Genomic DNA, 19,997 nt, shown 5'->3' with positions numbered 1-19,997 from the left:
ACCTTGTGTTCTTGACCTGAAACTTTGAAACCTTCTGGTTGTTCCATGTATATTTCTTCATCGAGATTGCCATATAAAAAGGCAGTTTTAACATCCAGGGCTTCTGTGTCCCAATTTCTTTGGGCAGTGAATGCAAGTAGAATTCAAATTGTTTCGAATCAAGCCACTGGAGAGAAGGTATCTTCAAAGTTGATACCGAATTCTTGTGTGAAGCCTTTTGCCACAAGATGAGCTTTGTAACGAACCATCACTTTTGATAGCTGAAAACCCATCGACACTTAACAGGTTTCCTGATCTCTAGGAGGATCCACCAAGGTCCATACTTATCTTTCTTCAATAGACTTTAATTTGTCCTTCATTGCATCGAAACCATTTCTTTTGTAAGTTGGGAGATAATTTTAGCACATCTTTGTAATGTTCCGGAGACTCTTTAATTCGAGCAGCAAGTGCAAACTCGAAAGGATGCATTTCCAGTTGTTGGTCTGGCATTCCTTTTGGAGAGCCAGAAGTATCTGGAATAGGTGTAAGTGGAGAACCAGGAGATGGAGGTGTAGTTCCTTGTGGATGTTCAGTCCACTGATGAGGAACTTCAGGAGGAATAAGTGCAGGAGGTAACCTCAGAGAAGGAGGTCTGTGCTCTTCTGCATATCTCCAAATATCTTCTCTGGAATTGTGCAAGCATGCTGCTCAGCATTATGAATCCACTGTTGTGCTTGATCCCTGATTTTGTTGAATATCTCATTCAATTTGGACTGGAGGTCTATCTCCATAAATGTTTCCAGGACAAGATACTGGTATAAATCAACATTTAGGACGAGGTTCTCTGTCATCAGCAGGAGGTTGAGCTCTGCAAACATTGTGCGAGTCACCTTGAATAAATTCTGGTTGATGAGGATGCCTAAGATGATGAGGGTCAACTGGTGGTGCAGCAGCAGGTGCTCTTCTTTGTTGATGAGCTCTAGACTGGTCTGCAGCTCTCTGCTGTGGGTTTTGTGGTTGTGGTGGAGTTAATGGATGAGGTGGTTGCCGGTGATGAGTCAGCGGTAGGATCTGATCAGGATCCGGAAGTGAATGAAGGCTTTCAGAGTCAGAAATAGATGATTCATGGTCATCTTCGGTATCAGAGTCAAAGGTATTGGATTTTTGAGAATGACCAGAGCAGAAAGGAAAAGAGTCTTCTACAAATTTTGCAGTTCGAGATAAAATGATCTTTTGACCATGTAAGAAGCAATATCCCTTTGTGCTAGGCTTGTAGCCTAAGAATATCATCTTGATTGCATGAGGTTCCAATTTGTCTTTTCTTTGTTCTTTGGGAACCCATACAAAGGCTTTGCAGCCAAAGGTGTGGAAATAAGTGATATCTGGGACTTTTCCTAAGAATAGTTCAACTGGAGTTTTGAAAAGAATCCTCTTGAGAGGAGTTCTATTGTACACATGAAGTGCACAATCAAAGGCAAAGTTCCAGAATGAATCTAGGTGTTGGAACTAATAGGATATTTCCAACACATACACCTATATTCGTTGAGGGGTTATCTATGGGATCTGTCCAATCTTGGACTGAATTTGCTTAAGTTGACATGTATTATGTAAGTGAATCTTGCCCAGTTTTTTTTTTTACATAACAAAGTGATTGGTCATGACCAGTCATGCTGCATATGGGCATCCTCCCCTGCTTCGTGACTTTGTACCTCTTGTCATCGGTTACATAAGTCATAGTATTCGGTTGGCGTAGTGGACCCGAAGGAAGACAATCGTTCCCTCTCGACTATCAAACAATGCTGGTGAGTTGACGGTAACTTATCTGCCTGGTTCCCATATACTATTGTAGCCGTCTGATGATGTCATAACGGCCTCGGGGTGCACCGTGTCGCGCATTAGCATCGTATATTTTTTGGGTATCTTGGTACGCCCGGCGATAGGCCGTCCCGAAGTCCATATTGAATGTTATGTGCACTATTACGACCGCAGTATGACCCCCCCAGCTGTTCTACATAGAAGCACGTGTTTTCCTACCCATCCACCATCGCTGCCACGGTCGGTCGCCGATCCATACTCACCGCTACGAAGGAATACTGCTGAAATTCGGCTAACAACTCGAAGCGCTGTCACTGCTACTATCACTCGCGCAAGATGGGTGTGCTTTGTCTCGGGACACCACTTACCTGGGAAGAGACAAAGAATCACGCAGATCATGTCAGAAACCATGGAATCATTCAATTCCTTCGCACCTGGCACAGGGTGAAAGATCGTACTAGCGATGAGCTTTTGTGGGGTGACGAGGTAATCTATGCCATTCGCTGCGCTCACTCGCACTGGCATTCATGGATTTGTTCGTAAGGTCGAGTGTATGGTGGTTGTGGTCGATGATGAAAAGAAGGAAGCAAAGGTTTCCCTTCGTCAAGCAGAAACTCTGGAAGAACTCGGTAAAATTGTCGGGACACTTTCTAACGACACCTCTCCATCGTAAGTGCTAGTATGCATTGCTTGAACGCATTGCTCATGTCTTCTCCAGTACACCTGTAGCCAAATTTCACCCTGAGTATGGGAGGTTTATGCTGGAGTCTACTCCTGGCTCCCCTTATACGGGTTCGATTGCAGGTCTCCTCTCAATGGAAACAAACATGCGCTACAGGTACGTCCTGCGCAACTCCATTTGTCCTACGTCGCTGAGGTCAAGGAATACAAGACGCACGCTGGCGCGAAATCATCTAAGGAAAAACGAAATCCTGCTCACTCTGACATCATTCCCCCGATTGGGTACTGTTGACGTGTTCACAGAACCACATTATGACCCGAAAGATGCGAAGTCCAGTCACAGTCTATTTTTACCTGAAGAGATCACGCACCCTCACGTACGATTCTCGTCAGTATTCTTTGTGATATCACTTGCTTGTACCTTATTCCTCGAGCAGCACCCTTACTGCCAACATAAGAAGTCGAAGGGGATCCAAGGTCGCTGCGAATCTCCCAATATTCAAGGATGAAAGAACACCACGGCCTTTTGTTGATCCTACCATACCGTGGCAACGTGACCTATACCCAGAGGATTCCGGTAAGATCCTTTTTCGGGTCATGAAGGGTTGCTTACCCTTCTGCAGAAGCTAAGAATGGCGCAGCCTTGATGGACCACATATACATGGACGCAATGGGGTTTGGCGGGGGTTGCTGTTGTTTGCAGCTTACATTCCAGTGTTGTAGCGTGAACGGAGCACGGCGGATGTACGATGCCCTGATTCCGATTGGCCCCCTTATGGTATGGGCACCGATGATTCTCGGATATGTTCTAACACCTGTGTCTTTACATAGCTAGCACTCACGGCAGCTAGCCCAATTTGGCGCGGGTATCTTGCGGATGTGGACTGTCGCTGGAACGTTATTGTGGGGAGTGTGGACGACCGAACACGGGAAGAACGTGGACTTGAGGTGGGCCACCATTTTTATGTTCTGTCGGTTTGCTTACGCCATTCAGCCGTTGAAGAATAGCAGATATATCATTCCTAAGTCCCGATACGACAACGTTTCCCTGTACATTTCTTCCGAATGCGCCAATAAGCCAGCGTATAATGACACTGTTGTACCCTATGATGAGGCTATTAAAGATCGCTTGCTCAGTCATGGTGTGTAGTCTTGCTTCAGTTTCTCTTGCGCGTCTTTTGAAGTCAAGCGGAAGGTATCGACGAAATGCTTTCAAAGCATATCGCACATCTGTTTATCCGTGATCCACTCATCATATTCTCTGAAACTATTCACCAAGACGATAGTTCTAGCGTTGACCATTTCGAGGTGATTGACATTTCATTAGTCCTAGCGTCACATTAAAGCTTCTTGAAGAGTATACATTCCACGAATTGGCAAAGTCTCCGACTTAAACCCCCTCCTCCTGGCTCTTCCATGGGCTGGCGCGTCGAGTTTCGCACCATGGAAGTACAAATGACGGATTTTGAAAATGCTGCATTCGCAGTGTTCATCGTTCTACTTTCCAGGGCCATATTAGCTTTCAAATTAAATTTCTATATTCCTATTTCGAAGGTATAACTCCAGAATTTGCCTAGGTTTTGTACAACTGACAAACGCTCAGGTAGATGAGAACATGCAGAGGGCTCAGAAGCGAGACGCAACGCGTACCCAAAATTTTTTCTTCCGCAAAAACGTAGTTCCACAGGGATATGCCACTCCAGCTGCCGGCTTATCTCCATCCGGGTCATCTATCCCTAGCGAGTGCGGTGATTGTGGTATGGCCACACAAATGAAAGAACGAAAACTAAGGAACTGCTTCCCAACGCTCGCACGTCCTCCAACCACTGACGATGGCTCGGTTGAAGATGAATATGAGGAGATGTCTATCAAAGAAATTTTTTGTGGAAAGGTATTCTTTGGCCGACCATCCGCGGGGAAGGAACGCATTGACTTGGTTTAGGGGCCTACGTTTCCAGGGTTGTTGGGACTTGTGGATGCTTATCTCGGCACACTGGAACTGACTCCAGCTGAAAGAAAGAAAATTGACAAATATCTTGACCTCGTTCGTGGCCGTGCCGATGGTCTGTGGCCCTCTGTTAGATTGGTTCTAGTGGTGGCTGATGTCCACAAAGGTACATTGCAAACGCCCGCTACATGGATACGAAGTTTTGTGAGGTCGCATCCGGCATATAAGTTTGATTCGGTTGTCAGCCAGGAGATTAATTATGATCTGCTGATTGCTATTGACCGGATGTGAGTCATTTCGCGACCTTCACCTCACTAGCGGCCGTTAAGGTCATATTGTTAGTGAGCGGGGCACTTTGTGCGCCCCAGAACTTCTACCAGAGGGTTACAGTCAGCCATACCTCAACGGATTTCATTGAAAAAATCAACACCCCGACTGTTAGGGTCCATCACGACTCTGCAATAAGGATTTGGGCAACCTCTTCTGAATAGAATTTCGTGATGCATTTCTCGTGTGGACATGTATGTCCCTTGAGAGTTGTATCTGCAAAAATGATTGTTAACTACTGGTATTCATATGATTATAAGAAGTATTCGAGGGTCGTATAGTTGGATTCAGAGAATGCTACGTGGCGAGCGGCATTATACATGCTGTTAGACGAGCTTGGAATGAGTATGTACTGCGACACCGCGGCGGACGTGAGACAAAAACAAGGGAACAGCGACAAAGGTTGTGCATTAGCAGTGGTATCAGGAAAGCTACAATGAAGCTGCTGTGTCCGCAGCATCTGACGCGTGTGTTGTGGAGTGATCAGGTGAATCCAAAGTGGTCTATGGCCATGCAGACCGCCCGCGAGCTGAGTCTACACTCGTCTAGGGCCGCCACACTGCCCGCCAGAGGTCACGTGTGACTGGAGTGGTACCCACCCCGCATCCCCTCGCAGTCCAGTGAGGCCTGGCACTGGCAGGCGTCTGTTTCATTCTGCGACATTATTTTATTAACTTCAGGCCAAAACATTGCCCAAGTGACTTGTTGTACTCTATCTTTGTCCTCCAAGACGACGTGTCAATGTGGTCATCGTCTCCATCCAGTCAGTCCAGCTGATTTGAACCAACTGTGCACTAATGTTTATCTACAATCAGTGTTATGACAGGTGCTGCTGCCTACACTCTCTGACAAAGCAGAGACTATGCGAGAGCTCCAGGACAAACTCTCTGACCATCCTTGTGGTCTTTCTTGTCTCTTTATGTGGCATGTCCATGATTCCTGAGACCCACAGCTGCCCTGAGTCACCGATGCTTGTGACAGTGCACAAGGGAGCTGTAGTGAGGCCCATGCACTTCCCTTCAGTGTCCCTGACCCAGTACTGGTCATAGGACACCCAGGTTTCTAAACTCCCAGTTGTTATCTTCTTTGTTATGGTGAGCTCTCTGACCTGCTTGCAAAACTCTGGACTGACAGCTAGAAGATCTTTAGTGGAGATTTCCATCTTCACATCCAAGACCTAGTTTATGATCTGCTTGGTTGCTGCAGCCTCATCAAAGCTGCTTTGGTAATGGAATTGAGGTGTGGAATTTTCTGATGAAGAAGTGGAATTAGCTGGAGCAGAATTACTGACTGGGTTAGAGGCAGCTGGCATGCTGGATGATGCAGGGACTGCTACTGGAGATCTTTGGCAATGAGCCAGGATTTCTACACCATTGAAGTGAGCCATCTTCTTTTTCTTGATAGCATTCTTCAACTCTTCCACCTGCACATACAGTGACTCCAAAAACCCTTTCAATGTTTGCTCTAAATGGAGTGTATGAAGTGTAGTGCAAAAGGGGGTGGGAATTTCATTTTGCATCTCTAGGACCATATCTAGTACTTGCTCTTGGCTACAGAATGGTACCTTTTTCATGTGATTTGACTGACAGGCAGTGGAGATATCATTGATTTAAAACTGCAATACCATTGAAAGGGTTTTTTCACTTTTGAATTGAAAAGGGTATTTGGAGAACCAGAAGCTGAGATCTCAAGAGGGATGGGAAAATATGATTACATAATAAAGAGGATTTTTGTCTTTCCCTAACCTCCATACCAGTGTCCCTGGGCCAGAAATGCATTGGTTGAGAAGGGATTGGCTTGCCCATCATGTTCAGAAGTGCCAGATTGACCTCCATAACATTTTCAGCCTTCCAAGCATTGATTAGTCCCAGAATACATCAGGCATGGGTGGGGAAACAGTGCAGTGAATGACTGAGAGCAGGTTCTTTAAGGGACTCATGGTTCTAAGAGCATATTATACAGATGGTACTGTAGTGGCAACCAGTATTTGATAAGATTTCCCTGAGAGAATGACCATGTGAGCCAGAGAGATAATTTCTTGAGTTGTGGTAAAAGAGGATGGCTTATCAGAATCCAATGTTTATCATTGTTTACACAATGACAAATCATCTGGAAGATCATGTGGTTTATTATGTAATCATATTTTCCCATCCCTCTTGAGATCTCAGCTTCTGGTTCTCCAAATACCCTTTTCAATTCAAAAGTGAAAAAACCCTTTCAATGGTATTGCAGTTTTAAATCAATGATATCTCCACTGCCTGTCAGTCAAATCACATGAAAAAGGTACCATTCTGTAGCCAAGAGCAAGTACTAGGTATGGTCCTAGAGATGCAAAGTGAAATTCCCACCCCCTTTTGCACTACACTTCACACACTCCATTTAGAGCAAACATTGAAAGGGTTTTTGGAGTCACTGTAAGCTCTTGCTAAGGCATGTTGGTCCTCTTTGTCAGCATTCTCCTCAAGATCTTCATTGACTAGATAGGAGGAAGGATGTAAGTTGACTTGGAATTCTGAGGCTTCTTTGTTGCTGAAGAACATTGTGCTGATGGGATGGGGAGGAGTATTGCATCCATGAGATGAGGTTGACTACTGGCTGGGCTGCTGAATGGAGATGAGATTTTCTGATGCAATGATCCAGTTGTGCATGGCAAGAAAGTTGTCAATCTTTTCTTTAAAATTCTGACCCACAGCTGCCCTAGGAATGTCAGAACCATCTGGCATAAAAACTCTTCCCCCAATCAGGGAGCATTTCCCAGCTTGTACATATTTGTGGCATAGCATGCACTTGGCAGTACAGTGGCCATTGGTTCCCCCACAGAAGAAACACTACAGATCAAAAGAATGGCAGAATTGGCCTTCATGACCTTGTTGAGGAAGCAAGGCAGAGACTGGTTGTTGAGTGACCTGGACATACTCCCATTTCAAGATAGTCAGAACAGTCAACAAGGAAGTTGGTGTGGAATTCTGGAGAGACAGTGCCAACAAGTCTGGCTGAGGGAGGTTCCATTTGGCTCCACTGAGGAGATAGTTGGCATGTTTGCAGACCATACCAAATTCCCATGGTTTGTCAATATCATGGTCTAGGTCAGAAAGTTGCAATCATGTGAGCAAAGAATTCCAGAACCTTGGGGGAAACCCCTCTAGGAGTTTTTTCTTCTTCTGAATGAGGCCAAGGATGAGTCTGGATTCCTGGTGTCACACACCAAAGGTGTTGTGGACATGGTTACAGCTGACTCTGCATAACTTGTTGACAAGTTGTGCACCATGCCATGCAGATGAAGACTAAAGCCCTCATGCATAGAAGGACTGCTGGACATGAGCAGTCATCCTTTGCACAAGAATGAGTCATCAGTGCTAAAGAGAAAAGAGGAAGCAAGTTAAGCACACATCAAAGGTTTTTAGTGCCTGTGTATGGCATTCCAGGTTTCATTGTATCTCCACCATTTCCAAGGATATTGACTCCACTCTCACACTTGCTTAAAGTGCTCAGCCATGCCATCCTGCCTTCCAATTTTTGAAAGGATCCTTGCACCCTATGCATTTCTGCAGTACTCCATCCATCAGATGCTCATTTTGCTAAGTTCATCAGATATGGCTGCCTCTTCATCAATCATCTCACTTGTCTCTTTTTCCAGGGACAGTGGCTACATATATCTGCCAGGTGTTCCCACCAGCTTCCATCCTGAAGCCCCCTGGTTCATTCCATTGTCATCAGCCCCATCCCATCCCATGCAGCTTGGTCAGTGTATTCTCCTTGTCAGTATGACTTCCAGAAGGACATTCTTTGGTCACCTCAGGTCTGTCACTTGGTTACAAAGGTCTTATGTGGTTGTTTCAGTCTCCCCACTTGATGAAGCATATGGATCCTTCCTCCCTGCTTGCTGCACTGTCTTTATTCCAATCTTGTCCATCACTCTCCCCACATTGTGACAGCTGCAGTATACATAATCTATTGTTCTCCAGCCTCCCTGATTGCATCCATGATGAGTATGACATGCATCTTGCCTTTTTACTGCAAGACCCAGCAGAAGATGTCCCCCCTTCTCCCTCTCCCCCATCAGAGCCCTGTTCATGAAGCATTTATTGACCTCACTGAGAGGATGAATGGGTGGGATACATGATTGCCTATGCTTCCATTACCCCACAGATCCCCAACACCCTAGCCCTTTGATGCCTGACTCATGCCCTCCATTTCTGGAATTAATACTTCCCCATCTGGAAACACTGTCCATCTGTCATCCAATCTTTTGGTCCAGTGACATCTCCACCAAGATCTGACTTGCATTGCCACCCCCTAATGTGATACCAGTGCACTTACTCAGTTTCTGACATTATTTCACTCATTCTGTGATATTTTGACTGTCCTTGACTTGTTCATTGCTAATACTTACCAATCCTCTTTGCCTGCTTACTTTTCATTCCTCACTTACTCATCATGATTACTCATTGCTTACAGTCCTTACTCATTACTTACCAAGCATTTGTGCCTTGTTTGTCATGGGCTGTGCTCCCCCTGCAGTATATAAATCCCCTGTACTTAGCTACAACACAAGCAATCAGAAGTCACTCAAGACCAGGTTCAGCTCACCTCAGACATAACTTGTCATTGACAGTTGAGGCTCCACAAAGGGGTCTATCTGTCATCACTCATCTTCTGTGGTATCTGAGGCTCCATCAAGGGCCTATTTACCAACATTCATTATCTGCATTATCATCTGTGCTTAGTCATCCATTCACTCCTGCATAACTTGACATTGACTTGCACCAGGAGTCCTTTTGGCTGAATACCTTCACTCTATTCAGCATCCCCTATCCAGTCATCACTCACTTCTCTACTCCTGCACAACTCATTGATGACTTGCACTAGGAGCACCTGCCATTGAAATTCCTCTGCTTTAGATTTTTCTGCCCTCCAGGTTCTGTGGAGATAAACCACCACTTGCTCTTTGTTGTCTTTGGTATTGGTCTTGGTTGGTTTCTGCCACCTTTCCACACTTTGACTCACAGAGGGGATCAGACTTGAAGCAGTGGAAAGAATGATGATTAAATGTTCATATTAATGGGCATCCAAGTGTTTGAAGGAGGGGTTGGATAGAGTATGTGATATCTGTATGAAATATTTATGTGCTATGCAATGTAGGGATTATGATGAGGGGACATCCAGCCAAGTCCACCCTGTCAACTAGTTGGTGAGATACTCATATCACACACAAGATCTTACAGATGCTTTGATGTAAATCAGTATTAATAGCAAAATAAAGCTCATCCATTGGGTCACCTGGAAACCTGCCATCATCCAATGTCTCCATGGAGGGGATAATGAGGGTATGAGCCATAGGAACAATCTCACTCAGCACAGTGTTATTGCCTTTAGAAATGGATGTGTGATGGTTGTGAGTTCTGGTGCCCAAATTCTGCTCAGAGAATGCCAGCACACTTGATGACTCCTTCCCAGACACCTTGTTGAGCTTGAGTGGAGTTTTTGTTGTTGTGCTCATACCATGGGTACTCATTTGATCATCAACTTGCACCTCCCCCATTTGGAATAGCCAAATGGCATGCTCAAGCTAAAGTAACAGTTACAACTGCAGTTCAATGACTGATGAAGAGATACATACTGCAGAAATGCAAAGGGAAAGTGCCCCTCTGACAGCAAGTTTCTTCATCACATTTGTGCCCAGTCCTGGAATGTCAGGGCATCCAATACAAGGCCAAGGATGGGTGTGTACAAAGAGTTGCAGAATGAAGTGTGATCAATAAGCATGTGCTGGGTTTGTTGCATTGAGGTCTTGATATAGGAAGGAAAGCAGTCCATCTATGAGTTCATTGCAAGTTTGCCTGACAGCAGTGGTGGACCATGCATCATCATCCAGATCTGACACAAGAAAATGAGCAACAAGTGTGATGGCAGTAGAGCCAAAGTTGCTGCACCACAGACCAAGTCACTGAGTTGCCTGCCCAAAAAATGAGTCAAGCATCTAGTTTAAGTGTACACAGAATAATTCTTATGAGCATGAAAGTTGGCATTCCTGGGCATACTGCATGAGAATCAAAATCCAAGACAAGGGAGGTCATGATAATTCAAAGGGCCATCATGAGTGTGAGATCTGGGATTGCCCATGGTTCTGAAGGGGTGTTTCTGAGTAGTGACAGACTAACAAGAGAAGATACTAAATAGCTTCAGTAAGATAGCTGTAACTCATAATAAAGGAACCTCGCCTCAGGCTTCTATTGGGAGAAGACTGAGGTGTGCAAAGGAAAAAACAATGTGCCAAAATGACTGTGCTTATGTAAGACATTACTGGTGTAAGAAATATAATTAATGTGCATCAACATGCCCACTCAATGGTGAATATCTCAATAAGTAACACCTAAGCCAATAGAAAAATGAGTGTGCTTATCTCTAGAGAGTCCTTTGGTTAAGATGTCCACCAGCTGCTCATTTGTATGCAAGTACACTGTGGAGATGTCCCCTGACTTGATCTTCTCTTGAATGAAGTGATGGTGAATGGAAATGTGTTTCATATGGTCATGAAACATCACATTTTTCAAAAATGAAATTGCTGATTGATTGTTGACATGGAGAGGGGTGAGGTCAGCTCACACAGCCATGTCTATTTCACCAAGCAGTGTGTGGATCCAAATAGCTTCTTTTGTGGTTGCCAAAACAGCCATATACTTGGCCTCAGTGCTTGAAAGAACAACAGAGGTTTGCTTCTTCAATGACCAGCTCACTGCACCACCACATAGGATGAAAGCATAGCCAGTGATAGAATGTTGATCATTTACATCAGATGCCCAGTCTGCATCAGCATACCCAGCTGGAGTGGGTCCTGATGCCACAGAATAGCAGAGATGCAAGGTAGCAGTCCCTTGAAGGTAGTGGTAGACTCTTTTGAGGGCCACCCAGTGGCACTCACCCATAGTTGCTGCATGCCTACTAAGGATGCCCACTGCATAGGCCAGATCAGGGCAAGTAGCCAACAAAGCATACATCAGGGCTCTGAGAGCACTCTGATAGTGTGCAACATCTGACTTGGCCTGATCAAGTTTCTTGAGTTTGAGACTGGGTTCAATAGGTGTACCCACAGGGTGCATATCCTGCAACCTGAAGCACCAGAGTATAGACTCAACATATCTTTCCTGTGAGAGCTTGATTTCTCCTTTATCACAGTCTTGGATGATCTTCATTCCTAAGATCCATTGTGCCTCACCTAAATCTGATAGGTCATACTCCAAGGAGAGCTGAGTCTTGAGCTGGTCAATAGCATCACAACTCTTTGACAAGATGAGTTTATCATCCACATAGACAGTGACTATAATCAGAACTCCACTTTCAAATTTGTAGAACAAACTGTGGTCTGCATTGCTGCACACAAAGCCTAGGGCTTCAAAAACTTCCCTCAAGCAGGTATACCAAGCCTTCAGAGCTTTTTTTAGGCCATAAAGAGCACAATGAAGGTGCCAAACTACATCTGCAGATGTACAGAACCTGGGAGGAGGTTGAAGGAAGACTTCTTCATCCAGTTGTCCATTCAGGAAGGCTGACTTGACATCCATTTGGTGTAACTCAAGGTCATACTTGGCTGTGAGAGTGAGCAAGATTTGAATAGTAGTAAACTTTGCAGCAGGGGCAAACATATCAGTATAGTCCACTCTGTGAACTTGAGTGAACCCCCTAGCAGTGAGACACACCTTGTACTTCTTGATGTTGCCTGTTGGTCCTTGCTTTACTTTGTATACCCATTTTGAATCAATGATCTATTGATCTGAGGGCCATTTAACCACCTCATACAGCCCAAGCTTCTGAAACATATTCAGCTTGTCTACCATTGCTGCATACCAACAACTGCCATCAGGGCAATTTACAGCATCCTCAAATGTTGTAGGCTTGTTGTCGCATGCAGAACTTGCTTGGTAAGCTGTGTGGTCTTGTTGATTTGAGTCAGTGCTTTCACCTGACTGCCACACCTCAACCTCATGCTCAGCCACACCCCCACCATGAACCTCTGCCCTTCCATCATCTCTCTTGGCATTCCCCTGGCCCCTTTCCCTCATCAGCATCAACCTCTGGTAAGCATTGACAAAATATCTTGGGTCATCATCTTGAACTGGAGCCTTTCTGGCCCCAGAGGATCTCCTGACCTCAGCAGGTGGTACTGGCTGTGGATATGACACTGGAGGACCTCTGGACATCATAGGATGTCTCACCATTGTTTGATTCACCCTCTGGAAGATTTCTGGGTGAGTTCTAGGCATTTCTACCCCAGAACTTTGCTCATCTGCCTGACTTGGCTCCTTTTCAGCCTCTGTGGGCTTGAGCATTGATCATCCTTGATTGCGACCCATTGAAGCACCTCCCTGGCTCCCTGTGGCATCAGACTGCCATGCTGGACCTGTAGACTCAACTTGGGGTCAATCTGTCACTTCCCCCACCTTGTCTGAGCCTCCCTTGTCCTCTTGTGTGGTAAGTTGCACTTGCCCACCAGTTGTCTGCACATTTTTGACTGACTGCACCATTCCCTTTGCTACCAGCTCACTCTGACCAAATGTGACACAAGTAGGCTGTTCACCATCACCCTCATCAAACACAATATTCCAAGACTTGACAATTTGACTGCTTGCTCAGTGCAGGCACACATAGGCCTTGCAATTTTCTATGAACCCAAGGTGAGTACATTCAAGCAATTTTGCATCAAGTTTCTGACATTTTTCCTCTGGAACATGAACATGGGCAACACATCCAAAGACCTGCAAATGGGCGATGGTTGGTTTATTTCTGGTGTAGGCCTCATATGGAGTTACTTGCTGTTGGATAGCTTGTGTAGGCAGTCAGTTTAGAATATGGGTTGCATGTAGTATAGCATCTCCCCAATACTTGTTGGAGAGTCCAGCACCACTTAGCATGGCCCTTGCACATTCAACCAAGGTACAGTTCATGCACTCCAACACTCCATTTTCCTGAGGTGTGTATGCATTGGTTTTTTTGTGATGCACTCCTTTTGACTTCAAGTAGGCATCAAACTCTCATGAGCAATACTTGCCTCCACCATCTGTCTGAAGGTAGTTTGCCTTCTTCCTGGTTTTGGCTTCAGCTCATGCAAAGTATTCTTTGGTCATTCTGAGGACCTCATCCTTTGACTTCAGTAGTTTGACCACAAGATGGTGTGACCTCCCATCAATGAAAGTTATGAAGTACCTGTGTCTGGTATGTGCAAGAGTTTCCATTGGACCACAGACATCTGAGTACATCTGATGCAGAACCTTTGGGTTCTCCACATCTGACCTTTGTGGTATAGGATTCTGATGTTGCTTCCCTTTGAGACAACCCTTGCAGCTATGGGTCTCATGACTGTGAGGTCCTGCTATCTCCATCCCAGCAACCATATCCTTATCCAGCAATTTCAGTACATTCCTGATGTTCAAATGTCCAAGGTGGCAGTGCCAGGTGGTGAGAGATGCCTTTGATGTGACAACACAGCTTGCAAGGGCTGTAAGTGGTTCTGATGCATCAAGTCTTCCTGGGTTGCTGACTATATAAGCAGAGTGACTGCCTGAGACCACTGTTGTGTCCAGGACATACAATGACTTGCATTTCTCTGCAACCGCCGCAACCTTGTTTGTTACACTTGACTGAAGTCAAGATGTAGGGAGAGCTCAAATGCAGACTATGGTTTCTACTGAGCAAATGGCTGCAGTAACCTCTGTAAATGACAGAGGATTTGGGGCAATGCTGGTAAGAGTGGTCCAGGTTAGGGACACTGAGGGCAAAGTTCTGAGAACACTGCATATGATTGAGCAGCTCAAGTCTGGGTTTCCAGGACTTGAGCTGACAGACTAAATACAGTACAGGGAGTGGTCCATGAGGCATCTGCATGTAACAAGGTAACTACACCTTTGGTTGAGCAATGATGGCACATGTTCTACACATGTAACAAGAAGATAATGCTAGTGGTGGGGAATAAGGAGCTGTCAGATCAAGGAGAAGACAGCTTGAAAAGGAAAGGCATCTGTTGGACAGAAACACAAGGTAAATGTCAGGAGAAAAGAGTAACCAAGGGTGAAACGTAACATTACCCCCCTACTAAGCTTTGAAGTCTCTGACTTCAACTTACTCTCTGTAAGGTTCCTCAGTCATATTGCTGATGGCAGAATTGTCAAAGTCAAAGTTACTGTCATATAAACCATCATCCTCACTCCCAATGAGGGTACAATCATCCACCACACCAGGAGTGGAGATTCTTTCTTGTAAAGTGTGACGAGGGTGCAGCAATGGGCATTGGGCCTGGGTATGACCAGGGTGAGTGGTGTGGCAAAGGGGACATTCATAGAGTCCACAGTTGATGTGGATGTGCCCAAGTCAGTGGCAGACATAGCAGGTCTGATGATAGCATGGATCAGAAGGGGTAAGAGGGTGATCAACCTCAGTCATAGCATTTAAAACAGGAGATGGGGGTAACTGGGCAAGAGTCTCAACAATATTCAAAGTGTAGTCAAGTTCTGCCCTGGAGACACCAAAAGCAGTCTCAGGGTCTACCTCAGAGGGAGAGTCATGTGACCCACAATGTTGGGGGTTAGCACCTGACAGACAACAAGCATGTGGATGATCTGCTCTTCTAAGAGAGCAAGACAAGTGGGAGGAATGGGAGGATGATGGCGATGATGCCAGAGGGGAGGTTGACACAGAGGAGACTGGGGGAGAGGTTGCAGTTGAAGGTCTTCTAGACCCAGGAGGGGGAGGGGTGATCAACATAGGGTACTGACAAACATTGTAAATAAGATCTGCTCTTCCTAGAATGTCAAAGAGTCAGAGGAGCAAGGGGACCTGTTCATAGGCAATTTCATTGAGGATGGTGCAGGTGGGAGATGGAAGTGGGTTCTGTCAATTTACATATCTGGACAGTTCTTCAAGCTGGAGAGCTTGGATGGTAGTGTGGTAGATGAGGTCAAGAGGAGAGTTCTCATCAACCTCATGGTAAACTGTTCTGATGACAGCAGGGTCAGCAATGAAGAGTCAGTAAGAAGCGATCATTTGGTCACAGGCAGGTTGCCATTGATGATGGGCAAACAGGGTGTGGTGGCAAGAGGGTTCACAAGGGTAAGTGTAATGATGAGGAGGCATTTCGAGAGAGATCTTTCTGATGGTATGAGTGCTTTGTTGAGTGGGTTGTTTCTGAGGGGGAAAGTCATCTGGGAACCATTTTTTATATGCAGAAAGCATGTCATCTGCATGTTCCAGGTGAGTTTCCTTTTGCCACAAGTTTTTGGAAGAGGGATAACCCTTCCATTTGATTAAAAATGTGTGTCCTTGGCCAGACCTTTTATGACTGACTATCACCTCTACCTTGTATTCTTCCTCTTCATCAACCAGATCTGGAGGTGGGGCAGGAAAGTTCAGTCTGTGGATGTCATTTTCACAATAGGGCAATAGGAGGGAAGCATGGAAGATGTTATGTATCTTCCATTGTGTGGGAATTGCAAGGTGATAAGTGATTGGAGATAGGACGTCAGAAATGACAAAGGGTCCTTCTCATTTTGGGGCAACTTTTCTATTTTCATGGGAACACTTTAAGTTTTTGGCCTCAAGCCAGACCTTATCTCCTTTCTGGAACAGGGAAAAGGCTTGTGACAAGCAGTTCTTCATTACATTTCTGGCCAGATCATGTGCCACTAAGGCTTCTTCTCTGGCCTTTTGGAGTTCATCGAGTCTGGACTTGACAGCAGGAAGGTGGGCTTCTGTGATAAGGGATGGGAGCAGTTTTGGTTCATACCTGTACATAAGGTAGAATGGGGATTGACCTGTGATGGAATGAGGTCAGTGATTATGTGCAAATTCTGCCATGGGAAGGTTGTCCACCCACGAAGCAGGATCATTCCAGCAAAAGATTCAAAGATAGGTTTCTACCTCCTGGTTAATGCATTCCATTTCTCCATCAGTTTGAGGGTGGTATGCCATTGACAAGGCAAGGGAGTACCCAAGGAGGGAGGCAAGTTCTTTTGCAAATGCAGAGGTGAACTGAGGTCCTCTATTGGATATTATCTTGTCATACAACCCAAAACAGGAGTAGACTTTCTTGAAGAACAGGGCTGCAACATTGGCAGCAGAGGCAGTTTTCCTAGTGGGTGTTAAAATCACCCCCTTTGTAAGCCCATGGTCTACCATGACCAGAAGAGAGTCAAAGCCTTTTGAAAGGGGGAGATCTGTTGGAAGGGATGAGTCGAAGTGGAGGAGATGGGCATAAGGGGCAGTGTCGTCAGGTGGGTATTGACCTTGTTTTGCTGGCACACAGCACAGCCTTCAACATACTTGTGAACAAAGGAAGCAAGTCCAGGCCACCAGAATTCTGACATGACCAGTTGGCAAGTTTTCAAGACACCTGGGCATCTGGTGGAAGGGTGGTCATGGTGATTGGACACCATGGTTCAGTGAAGAGAAGGGTCATCTGGGAGATAAACTTGACCCTTGTAGAGTAACACTCTGTTATCAAAACACCAATTGGAGAGGTGGGACTTGAACAGGAGTGGCATATCAACATTTTCTATGGCATGAAGTGCCATCTGGACCACAGGGTCTTTCATACAGGAATCTGCCACTTTCTTAGTGAGGTTCATGTCGATGAGATTGACAAACAGTGTCTGCAGAAGGAGGGTGACTCCGTTGTTATCTTCATCATCATCAGGAACATGGTCAGTTTGGCATGAAAATGCATCAGGGGCAGCCAGGTCTTTCCCTGGGACATGTTCAAGTTGTAGATTGAAGTCAGCAAGATCAAGCAACCAGTGTGCCTGGCAATAATTCAGGTTCTGGGGTGCTTTGAAGTAGGTCAAGTTTTTGTGGTCAGTGAACACCTTGACTGGAAACAGTGAACTGTGGAGGTAATGTCTCCAAGCCTTCAGATCTTGAATAACCCCTAGTAGCTCTCTATCATAGATGTCATAGTTTCACTCAGTGGGGTTAAATGACTGGGAGAGGAAGGCACAGGGTTACCACTGGCCATTTGAGTCTTCTTGAAGAAGAACACCTCCAGTTGCATATTTGGATGCATTGGTGGCTATGGTGAATGGTTGAGACGTGTCAGGCATTCGAAGGGTTGGTTGTGCTGTAAAGACCCATTTTAAAACATTGAAGGTGGTTTGACACTTTTTTGACCAATCCCAGGTGATGGTTTTCTTGGTGAGATCAATCAGGGGGTGGGAGATGTCTGAGTAGTATGGAATGAATCTTCTGTAGAAATTGGCAAATCCTAAAAAGGATCTCACATCCTTGACCTTTTTTGGGACAGGCCATTCAGTGATACCTTGGACCTTAACAGGGTCCATGGCAATAGTATTTTCCTTGATGATCATTCCAAGGTATTCAACTTCAGTCAGATCAAAGTGACACTTCTCTAATTTAAGAGGAAGTGACAGTTCTTTCATTCATTCAAGAACACGGTGAGTTCTTCATTTATGATCTTTGGGGTCAGTGGAAAAGATGAGGAGATCATCCATATAGATGATCAACCATCCTTCAGCAATCATGTCTCAGAACAAGTCATTCATAAAATGCTGAAAGGTGGCAGGGGAGTTACACAGCCCAAAGAACATAATGGTTGGTTCAAAAAGGCCCTTGTGTGTGATGAACACAGCCTTCCATTGGTCCCCTTCTTTGATATGGACATTATTATAGCCTGATCGTACATCCATTTTTGTAAAGATGGATGCTCCTTTGAGTTTATTGATGAGATCAGAAATGAGGGGAAGCAGGTAGGCATCTTTCACAGTGTTTTTGTTCAGATAGTGGTAGTCCTGGCAGGGCAGAGGGAGCCATCTTTCTTTTCTACAAAGAAGAAGGGTGTGGCCTGAGGGGACTTCAAGGGGCAGATTTTTCCCTCTTGAAGATTTTCTTCAATAAACCTTTCAGCAGACTCTCTTCCAGAGGGAGAGAGTGGGTATGCCTTAGCCACCTTAGGGACAAAGTCCTCAACAAGGTTGATGGCATGATTGTAGGGTCGTGATGGAGGAAGAACTCCATCAGAGGGTTTTTCAAAAACCAAGGCAAATTCTTTGTAGTCTTCTGGAAGGACAGCTTTTGGTTTCTTCTTGTGTTCTTCCTGGGCCAATTCAGTGGCCATGGTGATCTTTCGAAGAAGACTATTGTTCTGATTAATCTTCTTTGCTTCCTCTACAAGTTTTCCAACCGACATCACAAAGTGTGCACTGGATGGTTTCATCTTCTGGTTCTTCATAATCCAGGAACTTGTTTATTCCCTTCTTTTTGGTTGGGGACACCAGGTTTATGACAGGTTCTTTGATTTTGACAAAGGAGATGTTACATCTCAACTCTTTTGACCTGTCAGTCTTTTCATCAATGGAGAGGGTCCCCATTCTCCAGTCAACAACAGGATTGTTTTCCTGAAGCCAAGGGAGACCTAAGATAACATTCTCTGTTCCACAGTTGATGACATGGAAGAAGGCCTGATGGACAATTCCCTTCACTTCAAAATAAAGGGTGGTGGAAAACAGGATTTTTCCCTTTGAGTTCTGGGTTCCATCCACATTCTTTGTGGGGATGGGTTTGGTGAGTCATTGGGTAGGGATTTGATGCTTTTGCATGAACCCCCAGTTGATACAAGAGATCTCCACTCCAGAATCAACTAATGTGGTAGTTTTGATGACTTTTTCAGTTGTTTTTGATGTGTAAAGGGAGACTGGGATTTGCATAGTACGATCTGGAGTAGAAGATACTAGTACAGGTGCAATGAAAACAGGACTGTCCTTGATTCTGGGAACTTCTGGCATCAATGCAGAGTTCCCATTTAAAAATCCTTTCCTAGCATTCTAGCAATGTTTACTAGGGCAATAGATGGGCCAGTGACTTTTTCTTCATCATTGCTTTCTTCAACCTCCACAATCTTGCAGATTTTCATTATTTTCTTCTGGGGAGTTTTCCCTTTATCAGGACATTCTCAGGAGAGATGTCCTTTGTTTCCACAGCCAAAACATTTTCCTTCTTTGATGTGGCGGTCTCTTTCTTCTTTGGAGAGTCTCACTCCATCCACATCCATGGTGTTTGGATCTTTTTCTTTGGCAAGGTTGTTCTTGGGGTAGAATGTCCTCTTTTCTTTCTTTCTGGAAAGTTTGTTTACCTTCCTCCATATCACATCGAACTTTTGTGCTTGGGCATACCACTCAGTGATCTTGGTGGGAGTGGTTTCCATCATGTGAATTCAATTTGCAATGAAAGGTTTGAGTCCTTGTGAGAA

At 45.1% G+C, this 19,997-nt stretch overlaps 2 protein-coding genes across 2 annotated transcripts; one reads left to right on the top strand and one right to left on the bottom strand.

Annotated features, from left to right (window-relative positions):
• Positions 1-1,688: 1,688 nt before the first annotated feature.
• Positions 1,689-5,240, top strand: F5J12DRAFT_317695 (glutamate-cysteine ligase-domain-containing protein). The gene is made up of 14 exons (XM_051738875.1): positions 1,689-2,280; positions 2,339-2,463; positions 2,513-2,632; positions 2,687-2,863; positions 2,913-3,052; positions 3,099-3,253; positions 3,307-3,423; positions 3,470-3,617; positions 3,671-3,783; positions 3,832-4,029; positions 4,079-4,366; positions 4,418-4,538; positions 4,590-4,710; positions 4,766-5,240. Exons 1-14 carry the CDS (start codon positions 2,131-2,133, stop codon positions 4,839-4,841), a joined length of 2,049 nt encoding a protein of 682 aa, XP_051597292.1. The 5' UTR covers positions 1,689-2,130; the 3' UTR covers positions 4,842-5,240.
• Positions 5,241-10,067: 4,827 nt separating this feature from the next.
• On the bottom strand, positions 10,068-10,319 carry F5J12DRAFT_696703 (uncharacterized protein; the record flags this gene model as incomplete). The annotated part of the gene is made up of 1 exon (XM_051740443.1): positions 10,068-10,319. A coding segment is annotated over one exon (252 nt), but the record flags the coding sequence as incomplete, so codon positions are not given.
• Positions 10,320-19,997: the final 9,678 nt, after the last annotated feature.

This window comes from Pisolithus orientalis, assembly GCF_024613125.1.
Source record: "Pisolithus orientalis strain OTSU chromosome Unknown F5J12scaffold_30, whole genome shotgun sequence".
Lineage (NCBI taxonomy): Eukaryota > Fungi > Basidiomycota > Agaricomycetes > Boletales > Pisolithaceae > Pisolithus > Pisolithus orientalis.
Note: the sequence above shows the minus strand (reverse complement) of the source record. Positions and strands in the feature narration are given on the sequence as shown.

Excerpts from the sequence above, each read along its gene's own strand:
- F5J12DRAFT_317695 (XM_051738875.1), top strand. The coding sequence starts at position 2,131 with ATGGGTGTGCTTTGTCTCGGGACACCACTTACCTGGGAAGAGACAAAG. Across the intron at positions 2,864-2,912 it reads CACCCTCACGTACGATTCTC|CACCCTTACTGCCAACATAA; the intron begins GTCAGTATTCTT and ends TTCCTCGAGCAG. Across the intron at positions 3,424-3,469 it reads GGGAAGAACGTGGACTTGAG|CCGTTGAAGAATAGCAGATA; the intron begins GTGGGCCACCAT and ends TACGCCATTCAG.